Consider the following 15,345-nt stretch of genomic DNA (forward strand, 5'->3'; position numbering starts at 1 on the left):
ATTTTATTGTTGAAAAAACCCTTAAATAGACCTAATGCGCCTCTGTCTAAGGGTTACATTTTGTGACTAGTGTGTGGAAGAAGTGTTACCATTGTAATCCCATTATATTTTGCCAGCTGGATTTTTGGTATTGATTTATGATTCTCATGGTTGTCAAGTAAAAGAATAGATGGATTTTCCTTATTTGAACGAGTATGCTTAACAAAATGTTTCATAAATCCTTGAAATAATTCTTCATTTGAACATCCTGATGGGTTTGCTCCACCAAATGTACCCTCTGGGGCCCTTTAAACCTAAAATCCTTAAAGTTCTTATGAGAGAAAATCAACATTTGAGGCATATAGCCACCTCCAGCATTTATTGCTCCAATCATTTTTATACTATATCCTTTTTCACCTCTAGACATTCCACCAACCTGCTTTTGACCTTTTTTTGCTAATATTTTGTGAGGATTGTGGACAGTGTTAACATTTGTTTCATCAACATTCGATATGTTAAATGCTGTAATACCTTAATTTTGTTTAAGCCCAAGAGCTATTTCATAGTTCTGAAAAGTAACTGCTACATTTTCTCTTTAAAAGCATTAAGGCGCGTCAGATTTGATGCCTCAGGCTTTCTGAGAAATAATTCTTTAGAATATTTTTTTCAGAAGATTTTCAGCCAATCTTTTCCAGCCATTTGACTTCTATCCCAAGATGCCTTGTGCTTTTTTTGGTTTGCTTTCCCGAATAGGTAAGCCAATTATCAAGCATCTTTTTAAGTCAGTCTATACTGAAGATAAGCAGCTTTCAAAATGTAATCAACTAGAAGTTTATCTTCTTCTACCATGAAGACTTGCACAACATTGTTTTTCTTGTAACAAAATTTTTCTATACCTGATTTAAGGAATTGATTTCCATGTCTTCTTAAGGTTGTTTCAGGAATGTCAAAGTCCATAGAAGCTCTGTAGATAGTAGCGTTGTACCAAATAATCGGCATTGGCTTATCCGGCCACTTTTTGCACAATCAGTATCAGCATCAGCCTTTTTTTAATAATGTACCAATTTTCCAACCAATGGCATTTTAACATTTTTATCCTGCATTATGATAATAATTAAATAATAAATAAACTAAACTTTATGTACTTTTATTACCATAATGTTGTTTTTAGAATAATTTTATTTTGTGTTGTTCTTTTATTACCATAATGATGTTTTTAGAATAATTTTATTTTGTGTTGTTCTTTTATTACCATAATGTTGTTTTTAGAATAAATTTATTTTGTGTTGTTCTATTGTTACACTTAAACCTATTGTTACTGTTAAACCTATTTAAGCATTGTTATCTATATGTGTTCAAGTATAGCCTTCTATATTTCTATATGATTTTTGTTTAGTTATTTAAATTACTAATAAGTTAATAAAGAATTCTAAGTAAACTGCTTATCTTAGTATTATTTCTTTTTAAAATTGAAATAAAAAGCGTTCCTTTAAAATTGTATTTATTTTTTGAAAGTTTTCTTTTCATAGTAAAAAAAACTAAAAAATGGATATATTTTTATGTAAGTTTTTCTGATATCTTTTAGAATAATGGTTTAGCTATGATTAGGGTCCAAGTATTTGTTTACCAGTACTGATTCAATGAAAAAGATAATACAATTTAAAGTTGTGTGGTTTTATATTTTTAAAATTTTAATAATTAGTTAATTCATCGGTATCAGCCTTTTCCCATCCATTTGTATCGGCATCGGCCAAAAATGTGCTATTGGTACATCACTAGTAGATAGACACTTCATTGTTTACTTTAAGTTTTACAGCTCTTTCTATGTCTTTTTTTTGTATAGGTCTTCTTTTAAATCCATTCTTATTTCTTATCATTTTATTATTTTTTATTTTTTGTTGCTCTGAAAATAAATGAAAAACATTAAAAACTATTAATTATAACATAGCATAAATATAGCAAATATAGCATAATTGCAAATACTCTTATCAGTGTTTAGTTATTTTTATTGACTGCTAAGCTATTTATTAATAAGCTATGAGCTTATTAAAAAAACAATTTAAATTTAAAAAAGAAATACACACATTATACTAAAGAAATTCTACATAAAATATAACAACATTACATTTAAAAAAATACTTTCTTAACAAAATTTTACTCATAATAGTATTTACAAAACCATGCAAGTGTGTATCTTCATGGTACCACCTAGGTACACAACATGAGCTACCTCCGAGGTACACCACTACCATAGTTTTTACAAAATTGCTACCATATATTCATAAGTTAGGAGTTAAGCAGTTTTAAGCATGTGTAAATGTAGCTGAAAACATGCTTTACAAATTTTGATAATCAGTTTTAAAATAAAGTTTATACAGTTGTAGAAAAAAATGAATACGCCCTTAAAAAGTGTCTTTTTGGTACCAGAAACAAACTTTAGTTTTTATTGCAGCAACACTTGTGTTAAGTGGTGATGGAACAACTTATTATGAGCCTCTAATAGCCAATACATGCAACTAGAATTTCAGTTTGAATTCATCACTCAAGATGGCAGCACAATTGACATGCCTCCATGTTACACACATTTCCAAGGTACACCGCTCTCCCCTATATATATTGTTTATTAGTGATATGATTAGTCTTCTCCTTGTGGTCAGCACTTTCGCACTTTTCCACACGCCTGAAAAAACTTTGGCAAGCACATATAATAGTACTTGCCAAAATAATAAAAGTATTTCTTTTAATTGTAATAAATCTTTTTCTTTTGTTCATCAATACTTTCATGAAAAAATCATGAAAACACTTTTAGGTAGGAATTATTTTATCTAGAATTTAAATAAAATATTCCTTTCGCCGTTTTTAATGTAATTATTTTATTTAGAATTTAAAGGTTTAAGTTTTTTAAAAATAAATTGCTTGTGAATATTTTGAGTAAAAAATCTCCTTACAACTCATATTTAATATATTTTCAATGAAAAGTAGTAGTCATCAAATATTTATATCTGAAGTATTGCGTTTAGAAAAAATAATGTAAATTGTAAAGAAAAAAATTGTGCACAGAAATCAAAATGCCCATCATTTAATTTACTCTTGAGTCCTTTATACAATGGTGGGCGGGAGGCATATTTTAAAACCCTATACAGGCTCAGAATAGACTGAAATATGAGCAATCTGATTCGCTGATTTTGAAAGAGAGGCAAGTGCGCATTTGTTGAAAAATATATTTATAATCTAAACAAATTACCGAAATAAATTTTGTAGAAATGATAAACTAGGTTTATCAATAAACTAAGTTTATCAATAAAAGTTTTGTGTTACTATCAACAAAGGAAATCTATTTTATTTTAGTACTCTTCAGAGTATTTAAAAGGTATCAAAATCTATTTGTACAAGAGAATTTTCACTTGTAAAAATCTCAAAATTTAAATAAAGTTTATCTTAGTGATGGAGGTTTTATCTGATGTTAATTTAAACAAATGAAAAAAAATGTATGTGTTGAAGTAAACTCGAAAAGATTTATAAATGTATTTCTTGTAAAATATGTTCTTGGCCTTAAAGCAGACTCAAATACAAAGTTTATATACAGTTGTACAAGGCTACTTGTGAAGTACTTTTGCATATAAAGATTAAATGTAGTTTAACCAGACTACCGGGGAAGAACTTTATTTATAAAGTGATTTATATGTTAATTATAAAGAGTTGAACATTAGACTTTTTAAATAAAGAAAATTTGTACTGATTGCAAAACTAGCTTATATGTTCCATGTCGATATATGAGCTCTGAGGAGATTTTATTTTCATGTTTTGTTTCAAATATAGTTTTGAGGAGTATGATATATTTTTTTATTACATAACTCTAATTAAAAATCGTCTTTAACCATTTAACCCTTTTAAAAAATTTAGAAAAATTTTGGCAGGCTACATTAACTTATATATAAAATATTATTTAAAAATATAACAAAAGAAGTGAAATTTATATGTTTGTCTACTGAACAGTAATTTTTTGTACAGTTATGTATAAACATTGTCATTAAAAGCAAGAAAAAGTATTGAAGTCAATTAAACTGATCAAATAAAAGTGAATAATGGCAAATGATTGTGGCATTTTTTGTATTGTAATAAATCAAACGTTTCATTGAAAGAAGAGTAATAAAAAAATACAATAAAATTATCAAAAAAAGAACAAAATCAGTTGCCACGCTATGAATGTTTTTGTTATTATCAAATGTGCTTTGCATGTATAAACTCTTGATATATTCAACTCAAATTTGCATGTGTGCAATTTTGCAAGATTTCTAAATGTGTTTCTCGTCAAATGTAATGTCCATGTTCTATAAAGCATGCTCAATAAAAAAGTTTATATGAGGTTGCACCAGACTACTGGTAAAGTACTTAAAGTATGCAAAGCATAAAATTAAGCTGTGACAGAGATTGTTCTTAGCTCGTTATTGCATCTTTATACCAAATTGCTAATTATAAATATTTAAGCATTTAAATTTTAGGAAAAAAGAAAATTTTTACAGATGTTTTACCAAACTAGCTTACATGTTCCATGAAAATCTACGAACTCTGAAGAAGTTACTCTTAATCTAAATTTTTTACTGTTAACCTAAATTTTGAAAAGTCTAATAAGGCGTATGCCAATATTTTTCTTTACTTAACTTTAATAAAACATCATCAAAATAAACCTTCAAACACTTTGTGAAAAATTTTTAAAAGTTTGGTCTGGTATTTTAACTTATATATAAATAGGATAAAAATTGTATATTAATAATCTATTGGAAAATTTAACAAAAAAAGTGATATTTGTTTTTCTACTAAACAGTTTTTTTGTACAGTTACATATAAGCATTGATATTTACAAGCTAGTAAAGAGTATTGAAGTTAATAAACTTAACCAAATGAAGGTGAATTATGGCAATTATTGTAATAAAATAAACTTCATCAAAACAAGCTTTAACATTTGAAGAAGTTTTTTAACATAATTTATTAATATTACTTCAAGATAAAACATGACATGTCTCTATTTTTATATTATTATACAAGAGGTATTCAGAAATTCACAGAAGCGCACTCGATTATATTGGTTAGATTACATAATGAAACTATTCATAAATTTTGGAAATATGAAAGATAAATATTTCTGCTCTAGAAAAATGAAAAAAAGTGATTTTTTCATTTTATTTTATTTTTCTTCGAGGAGTATATAATGTAAAATAAATTGATAGCATAATAAATTAAAATTTATCAAACTTTGTTGCTTTATTTGATATTATTTACCATCAGTTGCTATTAAAGGGTAAACATTTTTTACCAATTATAGAATACAATAACCAATATTTTGTTCAGGTTAAAAGCTATATATCAACTAACATGTGCTTTATATGTATTGACTTTTGAAATTGAAATAAGCAACAACATGAACTTGCATGTTGGAAATTTTTGTTGTTTCTAACTTTTTACACTTAGTTTTTCATAGAGTTGTGGTAAGTTGAGTTATTCCTTTTTATAACCAGTTTTCTATATCAAAACACACTTGTGGACATCAGGTTATAATTTTTTCTTATAGCTTATTATGCTACAATGCTTTGTAATCTTTTATTACTATACATTACCAAAGGCAATTTAAATCAGCTTTTACTCATAATTGCTTTTATTTTGAGAGTGTTGCAAGTTATTTGAACTAGCTATAACAATCAATAAGCAACATTCTCAAACTTAACATCTTTTGGTGATGTATACAATATATATACATATGGGAATAATAAGGGTAAAGTTCTGAAAAGAAATAAGGTTATTTAAAAAAATATTTTTCTTGTTATATGATAGGATTAATGGGAACGTAACTTGAAAAAACTTTTATCAAGTTAATAATATTCAATTGATATTACCAGGTAAATTTAAAAACTGTTTTAAAAAATCTATCGTAGGAGAATCACAGCAGAGTCAAGTTATACCATCTGGTTTATAGTTTGTTACAATGGTTGTCATTAGTTTATTACATTGGTTTATTGTATGTTACAATGGTTGCCATATCTTAGAGTTATAAAAATCGAATAAAAAAGTCACACTTTTTGTTAGTATTATTTGGCAATTACTCAGTCTCACTTTTATTAATCAATACGTTTTTTTACATTTGTTTTGATTTAAACTTACGCGCAAAGCCTCTCCTTTAAAACCAGCGAATCAGATTGCGCATATCTCTTCCTATTCTGAGCCTGTATAGGGTTTCAAAATATGCGGGCGGGAGTAAAAGGGTGGGTGGTAATTTTAGTCTAGATCTAATAAACGGGTGGGGTGGGGATAATATAAGTGTGGGGGGGGGGGGGAATTTTTTTATGTTACAATATAAGTATTTTTTATAAAATAGTTTAGTTAATAAATCCTTACTAATATTTTTTACCAAATACATTTAAGACTGTTTAATTCTAGCGTGGCTTGCGGTCAAATGCACTTTTTCTAACAGCTGTTTTACCATCATTTCAATCGGATTGAATATGCTAATATAAGTTTTACTTATGACAATTCAAGTTTTACTAGTCGGCGATTTTAGACTAGTTTGGCAATTTTTAAAGCTTGTTTACACTGAAAGCTTTTGTTTTTTATCAGTGAATAAAAGAATTTCTAAATTTCTAAAAGACCAATTTTCACAAATTTTTTTTTCCTTTAGTTTTGAGACATGAAGTTTTTGCTGACAACAAGTAAAAGTTAATAAACGGAAGAGTGGGGGTGTCTTAATAAGCTTGGAGTGGGTTGGAAAATTTTCCAAAAATTAATAAACGTCCGTCCCCATCCCCTCACCCCCACCCCCATCCTCCTTTTTTTTAATTTTATTATTAAGGACTCGAGAGTATACTCTTTTACTCTATTAAAGGTAAAGTTTGTCGGCATCCCTGTGTAACACTTTTATGCTTATATCGGAGCAATACTTTTTGGGTATAGAACGACATGGTAATATACTGTCCAATATTTTTATCAAAAACCATAACAAACTTTCTACACAAAAATCAAACAAAGAACCATCTCCGAACATTTAAAAGTAATTTTTTAAAGTTGACAGTTATTAATTGACACTTTTTATTTTTTTGTTGAAGTTTCTCTTTTATGATTTTAAAAGTATTCGTTATTTCTTTAAAGCACTAAAATATATTATTTTATTTAACCTTATTTTTTTAACAGATTTAAAACTTGTTTTTATTTGTTTCGGTAATTTTATGAATTGAAACAATAAAATGAAATTTGTTAAAAAGTTTGTAATTTTTTTAATAAATTTTTACATCGTCTAATGCATCTTATAACGGGAGACATTAACTTTCTTTCGAGAGACGTTCATCTATATACATATATATATATATATATATATATATATATATATATATATATATATATATATATATATATATATATATATATATATATATATATATATATATATATATATATACACACACACATAAATATATATATATATATATATATATATATATATATATATATATATATATATATTCATACTTTTCAGTTTCAAGACAAAGTTAAATAATTAACTGATATAATTTAATATAAATACAAAATAACAATCATATAAAAATATTTATATTTCTTTTTAGAGATATAAAAAGCTGCTTGGCAGATTCACTAAAGTTCATATCTTGTTCAACAATAATTGGTGGATGGCTGGGGGCATTTCCAATACCCTTGGATTGGGATCGCGATTGGCAGGTGATTGAAATATTTTTCAGATATGTGCATCTGCAGTAAGTCACGCATAAAAATAATATTAGTTAAAAGATCTATTACACCATAAGATGTAGTATCAATAAGTTAATGCAATTTAACTTCAACTTTTTTTTGTCTTTTTTTTTTGTATATAGACTTGGCCTATTACATGCACTGTCGGTGCAATAGCTGGCAACTTAAGTGGACTTTGGTGTGTCATATTTGCTAGTTCTGGTCTTGTTGATTCAATAAAGCAAAAAATTATGTGATTCTTGCTGAAACCAATCGATGTTTATCTCGCTCACTCAGATTCCTCGTCTATACTGTTTGCCTGTAATCGAGAAATAAAAGTATTTAAAAAAAAAAAAGAGAGAGGTTTAAATCAAAGGGACCGTATATGTTTTGTGTTATATTTATTATTAATAAATTATTATTTGGCGTTCAAAAATGAGTCGGTACCATTAGAAGAGTGTTTATTATGGTTTCATTTCATAGTTATGTATTTCTAAAGTTGTTGTATGTGAATTTTAATGTTTTACGTGGATGTTATGTATTGTAATTGCCAAGTCGTTTTTCAATTTATTAGCTTGCCTTTATAGTTAGGTTTAGGTACGATGAGAAAATACTAAATTAATTTGCAATCAGTACTTTTTTAAAACTTTTTTACAAATCCTACTTACGCTGCAACCCTAATCGTAATTGTGCGTCAATTGTATTGACACAGCAGTACGTTTTAGCGTCCAGTGGCTTTTGTAAAGTGATCCAATTAATCTAACAATTTCAAAAATAAAATTCAAATAATATAAAAATAATCTTAAGTTTTCATCGTAGGTTCTTCTGTTTAGTCTACGTCTCTGAAGTTGATTTTTTGACATTTCGAGCATCAAGTTTCAACTTTTAAAAATAATTATCCATAAGAATTATTCAAAGCTAAGAAGATTATGCGTTTGCAATTAGTTTTTTTTTATTTGAGAAATCCGTTTCCTAATAAATTTATTTCTCTATTTCACTTCACAAGCTAACATTAATTATTATCTTAATTTTTAAATTATTTGAATAAATACGTCTATTTGTACCGACCCATGAAAATACATTAATTTTAACCTATGCATGCGTATACATTAATTTGTTACATACCCATAAAAATGCATAAAAATAAAATTTTTAATTTGTAAAATTACTACTAATGATAAATGCAAAGATTAAATTTACCTTCATTTGTATTATCGGTACAGGTAATGCAATAACCAAAACACCCATAAGGCAACATAAAGCGCCTATTAACCGTCCTTGTATAGTCTCAGGTACAACGTCGCCGTATCTACAAAGTAGTAATAACAAATGTTAATAACAGTTTATTTATAAAAACACTTATTTTTAATTAATTATAAAATAAAAGTACTCATTAATTTTGGAGGTTATTTTAATTGAAGAATTAATTTATTAATATGATGTAGGGTGGAATGGGGTAATATGAGCACCTTAAACGAAAATTGGAATAATTTCAAAAATAATTATGCTGGATCAAAAATTTTTACGAATAAACAATTTTTAGGGATCTCTACTCAGATCCGCTTAGATATTTGGGTACCCAAAACCTTTTCTTAAAGACACAGGGTTTAAAAAATTAGCAAAAGTGCACATATTACCCAGACCACTTGGTCATATGAGCACTTTAAATTGGCTCCAAAAAAAAATTATTTAAGTACAAAAATCCCAACCTGATTACTTGGATTACAACTAAATTTTGGAGTATAATGAATTGTTATTAACAAAACTTATTATTAAAATATCACATTTTAGGCCTCTTTTTGTTGAAATAATACTACCCAGTGGGTACCAGACCAAAAAAAGACGTCTTTTGAACGTTCAAAAGATGTCTAAAACGTTCGATACGTTTAAAAGACATATTTTTTATGTCCCGTGCCCACTGGGTACTATGTTTTCCGCAAGAAAAAAGTTAGCTCGTTATTTTTTTCAATTTTATTAACTCGAACCATTAAACGATAAAAGTTTAAATTTTTTGAGTTTAAATTACAGAAAAATATTTAGTATTGTTAAAATATAAAATTTTTTTACTGTGTTTAGTTTTTATTCAAAAAACAACTAAAACCACTGCTATTTAGAACTTTAAACTAGATAATTTCAATAAAAATCACTGGGTAGTTTAAGCATGCTCATATTACACAAAAATAACATCTTTAAATCAAGTCACAACGAAATGTTTCTATGCGTTGTTTTCCAAACAAAAATAAATTGGACTTTTAGCCAACGTATTTTTCATGATGAAAAAATTAATTTCATTATTTTAGCACCAAAATTTCGCGCCACAGATTTATTCATGTGTGTGATGACATAATTTTACCAACGCAAAAAATTTAACAGCGTTTTTATTAGATGATAGCCGTTAGTTACTGCATATAAATTTACGCTAGTTGTACTGATTCCTGTTGACACGACAAAAATTCAATTAAAAAAATACAAAGTAACTTTAACTTCACTGGTTACATATAAGAAATCATTAAGTATGCTCAAATATTACCTAGGTGCTCATATTACCCTAATGAGATTTGAGCAAAAATGTTCCATTAAATATATTTTATTAATACAGTGTAAAAAGGTTCTTGATGATAAGGCTAGTTTTTTTTTGTGCAAATACACGTTTCTTCGCTTTATACAATTCTAATAGTTTTTAAATTTAGTCTTATTGTGACAGCGTCTGTAGTTTTTTATCTTTTGTTTCTCTTGGTCGTTTTATTTAGATGTTTTTGACAAACTTCATTTTTATTAAGTGATACATTTATTACGTCATATATTTATAATCTTAAAAAGCTATTTTATTAAAATATGGAAGTATAAAACAAATTGAAGTTCAACCGCATGAAAATGCTTCGGAACTATGCTTGTAACCTTTTGTTTCGTAAACAATAAGAAAACGAGATCAAGACTGACGCTTACTTAAACGCTTAATCTTTATACGCTGACGCAAATAAGTACGTTGATAATAGTTTAAAAACATAACATTTTGACGATTTAAATAATGTTAAAAGTATAAACATTAAAAATGGCGCAACGAAAAGGCAAACAATAGCTTTTTCATAAACTCCATAAAAAAATTTAATACGAAGTTTATAAAAAAGCATTTAATAATTAAATGAATGGAGTATTACAACAATGAATGAAATTATACATTTTTATTTAAATTTTTTAAAAAATGGTTTAGCTATGTTTTTGATCAAATGCCGTGTTATGATTTGAAGCAAGAGAAGAAGCTTAAACTGACATATGCTTATATAGTATAGTGATTCTATTTAATTACCGAGTTTTAATAAACCTTTTGTTGAATAATTACAATTACAATTGGTGAAACCATTTGTAATTGTAAATATTCAATTTCTATGCAGCATGTTCTAAGAATATGCTGCATAGTTTTTGTTTAAAAAATTAAACAAAAACTATGTAGAATATTCTTAGAATAATTCTTTTTTCAATGTTTAAATAAAAATCATTTCAGTGAATTTTGTTGTTTTTTGTTCAGTGAAACTGGTTTTATTTTTATTTTTTATGTCTGTAACTGATGCATACTCCCGAGACGACTTGAAGTTTCTTTAATGTTTGCGGCTTTATGAACTTCCTTCTGTTTTATACTTCCATGATTAAACTAAGTAAAGCTTTGTCCAAAGTTACAGAAAAGTTAAATTTGCGTGATTTTTGCAACTTTTTGGGATAACAATACTAGCGAAAACGAAATTGCAACACTCCAAAAAACAAATTTAAAATGAGCGTATATCTCAGTTTCGGTCGGTTTAAATAGCTCTAATCAATAGTGGGATTCGTTACTGCCAGCCGGCAGCAATAGTCCATTTGTACAATACCTTAACTGTGCCGAAGCTAATTTATGGTCTTTTGCTATGCAAATATGATATCAATTTTCTTAGCAAAATAGACGCTGTTGGAAGAGTAGTCTTAAAATCATTTTTCTGTATCTCAAAGTACTGTAAAAATTACCTACATCAGTTTTTTAAAATAGAGGATATTCCAACTATTCTGCTTAGGAACAAAATAAATCTTTTAATCAGGCTGTTGAAAAATTAAACTTGCTAATCATGGCAAAAAAAATAAATTCACGCAACCTATTGAAGGCCTGCAAGCTGGTGTTGTGTCAATATTGAAAAAAACGTTTCAGTTTTGGAATTTGAAAGAAAAGAGAGAACCATTTAAAATTTTGATGGAGGAGAATGTTCCGAGAAGTCTGATCCAATAATTTGTGGAAAACACGCCAGCTGGTTATTAGCATCTAATGCTAACAACAGCGAGAGCCGTGTCGTTTTAGCTGATTTTAATTTAATTGGTGACTATTTTATTATAACTTATTTTACCTGTAATTTATTGTCGGGTGATAAAGAGAAAATATAATATATAAAAAACCTCCCACATTTCAAAATAGATATTTTGACTATTTCTACTTGGGTATCATTTATTAACTTATAATATTTACATAAAGATCAATGGAAAACATAATTATTTGTTTCCAATTTTCTTAAATATTGTGAAAAAACAACTCAAAGCAGAACTTTTAAATTGAAGAGACATGATATTCTAAATCAGGCTGAAATTCTTGGCGGGTTTACATATCAAATAATGAATACTATTTTGGAGAAAGAAAGAAACGTGGAAATTAGAGGATTTAAACAACTGTTACTAGTTTTTAGTTAGATTATTTTTAAAATTGGAAATCAAATTTAAACAAATGTACCAGACAGTTTTTAACGTTTATGCTAGACTTTATTGAAATCAGTATGATTAAGTAGAGCTTTATGAAAGACCCCTAGGGGTCTTCTATATCTGGGGTCTTACCTAGGGTTTTTTATTGAAGACCCCTAGGGGTCTTCTATATCTGGGGTCTTACCTAGGGGTTTTTATTGAAGACCCCTAGGGGTCTTCAATAAAGCTCTACTTAATCATACTGATTTCAATAAAGTCTAGCATAAACGTTAAAAACTGTGCAATAGGTCTGGTACATTTGTTTAAATTTAATTTCCAATTTTAAAACTAATCTAACTAAAAACTAGTAACAGTTGTTTAAATCCTTTAATTTCCACATTCGGTTTATTTTCTTTCTCCGAAATAGTATTCATTATTTGAAGGATATGTAAACATGCCAAGAATTTTAGCCTGATTTAGAATATCATGTCTCTTCAATTCTGTATTGTATTGAGTTGATTGTTCACAATATTTAAGAAAATTGGGGAATTTATTTATTTAAAAAAGTATTTATTTATATATTTAAGAAAAATTTATTTATTTAAGAAAATAGGGCCCTAAGATTATTTTAATCTTCATTTTTATTGCACAGTAAAAGCTTTTTTAATTGAAATAATAAAGAACTGCTCTCAAACGAAAACAAGTAAAAAAAAAAAAAATTAATTTATTGTGATGAAAACTTATATTATATAATGAAAAATATTTTAAATTTTTACAAACAACGTAAAACCGTATTATGCAACGAGTTTATGTTAATGCGAGAGATGCGATTAATGTGAAGTGTGGAAGTACTGCAAATATGTTTAAATTAACATTTTTCATTAGACCTATAAATCCTAATAACTATTTTTTTTAAAGAAGATAATCTACACTTGTAAATTTTGTGTATTCTAATCATTTTATTGATACCATGTATACTTGTAAGTTATTTAAAACAAACTAAAAATTGAGGCTTTAACTAATTTAATTTTGTTTTATCATCAAACTTTTTTGTTAAACAAAAAGTTATACATTAATTGATCTTAAATCATATTTGGAATACTGGCAAAATAAAAAAAAAGCAAACAAAAGTAACTGACGGGAGCGTTTATTTGGCACCTCAGAGCACTGGAAAATCTTTCTTCAATGCTAACTGTTAGAGCTTTTAACATTCATAACTCACAATTTCTTACCATGAGCTTTTAACATTCAGAATTTGATTACCTTAATCTTTTATCCAGGTAAAATCTCTATTGCAAATACACTAATGACGCACAGTTTTAAATGGAACTCATAAACCTATGTATTATTTCTTTGCAGAGTATATCAAGTTTTATCCGAAAACAGAATTCGCTAACTTAATCAAACAAAGCCTAATTTTATATCAATTTGCTTAAAATGATAGTGTTAACATATTTGCTTTTCTAACATTATGTATATTAAGGTCTGGTCAATCGTCCCCGACATTTATATTTAAATTTGTAAAAAGTGTTAAAATTAATTAAAAAAAAAAAGAATTATGTTATGAAGATTTATGAATTATCAAAGCCTACAAATTATTTTATCAGTTGAATCAACAAACATAGGCATAGAAGACGCAGGGGTCTGAGAGCTTAGGCTCTCTTCTGGAGTTTGTCGCTAGGGCTCACCCCAACCCGATAAACTTATTAAGCGTTTAAAAATTAATAAAGATAAAAAATCAAAATAAAACATAAACAAAAAGAATAATTAAAAACATTAAAGATATTTCTGCAAATATTTTTAAAAGTTCAAGCTCATTTTGTATAATTTAAGAAATTCCACACTTCTAATGAGTCTTATAGGAGTTTGAGATTAACAAAAAGTAAACGAACACGTACTACTACAAAAACTAAAGAGCTGATAATTTGTGAATTATGCGTTGGAGTGGCTAGACTTTTTATTCTCGCGTAATAATTTTGATAATAAGTGATAATTTTGGCACATCAGCAGATAATTAATTAATGTTCAACTCTTTCCCATTCCAAATTAAAGAAATTTTTGAATTCTTCATTGACTTAAAACTTATAAAAAATGTAGAAGATTAGTGAATACTTTTCAACAACAAAAAAAAGCAATTTGAAATTGCATCTTAATCCGAATCTGAAAATGGTAACATACATAAAAATACTCACGACAGTTTATCATTTGTTCAATCTGATGATGTAACTGATTCAAATCCTGTTGTTGAGTCGCAATCTTTTTCAGAGCAGACCGGACCTTCAAAAAACCTGTTCAAAACAGCTATCATGTCCATCAAAACAAAAGGAACAAAATTTCAACAAAGCTGGAAAAAAAAACATGAATAGATTTTACATGACTGCAAGAAAGACAAAATGTTTTGTTCAACCTGCATCAAAGCTACCTATATGAAAATGCCTTTACCTCGTCATTCAATAGGAAAAGACTCGTACAAAGCATTAACTAGTTTACTCATTACTAAATTCCACTTAATATAATAGGAAACGTAAATCCTTGCTAATGATTGAAACGGGCGAAAATAATTCAAACTTTCGCGTACTACTAAAACTACGAGCAGATTCTGATGAATCTTTGTTGATGAAACACGCATTTCTGATGAATCTTTGTTGATGAAACACAGTGTTAAATGGAAAAAATTTTTGTTAAGTGATTTTCTACTAATATATGATCTTGTCAGATCAGGTTATCCTGCTACTGGTAACATGTAACCCAGTACAATCTGCTTCATGTCCTGCTGCCTTGTAGGTTACGCCTTTTTAGGCAAAGGCTAGGAGATGCCAACTCCGATTTAAAACACCCCTGCCTTGGGGCTCTTGGTTGAGTAAAGGCTAGAGATGGTGTCTCGATAAAAATACTCATCTTGGGCAGATGTTAAATGCACCCAGATACTGTCTTGTAGAAGGC

At 27.7% G+C, this 15,345-nt stretch overlaps 2 protein-coding genes across 4 annotated transcripts in view; one reads left to right on the forward strand and one right to left on the reverse strand.

Moving 5' to 3' along the window:
• The window catches only part of LOC101241639 (phosphatidylinositol-glycan biosynthesis class F protein), a 14,492-nt gene extending 6,228 nt beyond the window's left edge, over window positions 1-8,264 (forward strand). The window contains exons 4-5 of one of the 2 annotated variants that reach the window (XM_065804801.1): window positions 7,590-7,701; window positions 7,854-8,264. In XM_065804801.1, the coding sequence (XP_065660873.1) occupies window positions 7,590-7,701; window positions 7,854-7,967 (226 nt within the window). In that variant the 3' untranslated portion in view covers window positions 7,968-8,264. Of the gene's footprint in view, window positions 1-7,589; window positions 7,737-7,853 lie in introns of both variants that reach the window. The other variant, XM_065804800.1, reaches the window with a different exon arrangement.
• Window positions 7,560-15,345, reverse strand: part of LOC100198075 (potassium voltage-gated channel subfamily D member 3) — a 37,436-nt gene continuing 29,650 nt past the window's right edge. The window contains exons 3-4 of one of the 2 annotated variants that reach the window (XM_065804798.1): window positions 8,911-9,019; window positions 7,560-8,029 (exon numbers count right to left, since the gene is read on the reverse strand). In XM_065804798.1, coding sequence (XP_065660870.1) covers window positions 8,000-8,029; window positions 8,911-9,019 — 139 coding nt within the window. In that variant the 3' untranslated portion in view covers window positions 7,560-7,999. The remainder of the gene's footprint in view (window positions 8,030-8,910; window positions 9,020-15,345) is intronic. The other variant, XM_065804797.1, reaches the window with a different exon arrangement.

Source organism: Hydra vulgaris, chromosome 09, assembly GCF_038396675.1.
Source record: "Hydra vulgaris chromosome 09, alternate assembly HydraT2T_AEP".
Taxonomy (NCBI): domain Eukaryota; kingdom Metazoa; phylum Cnidaria; class Hydrozoa; order Anthoathecata; family Hydridae; genus Hydra; species Hydra vulgaris.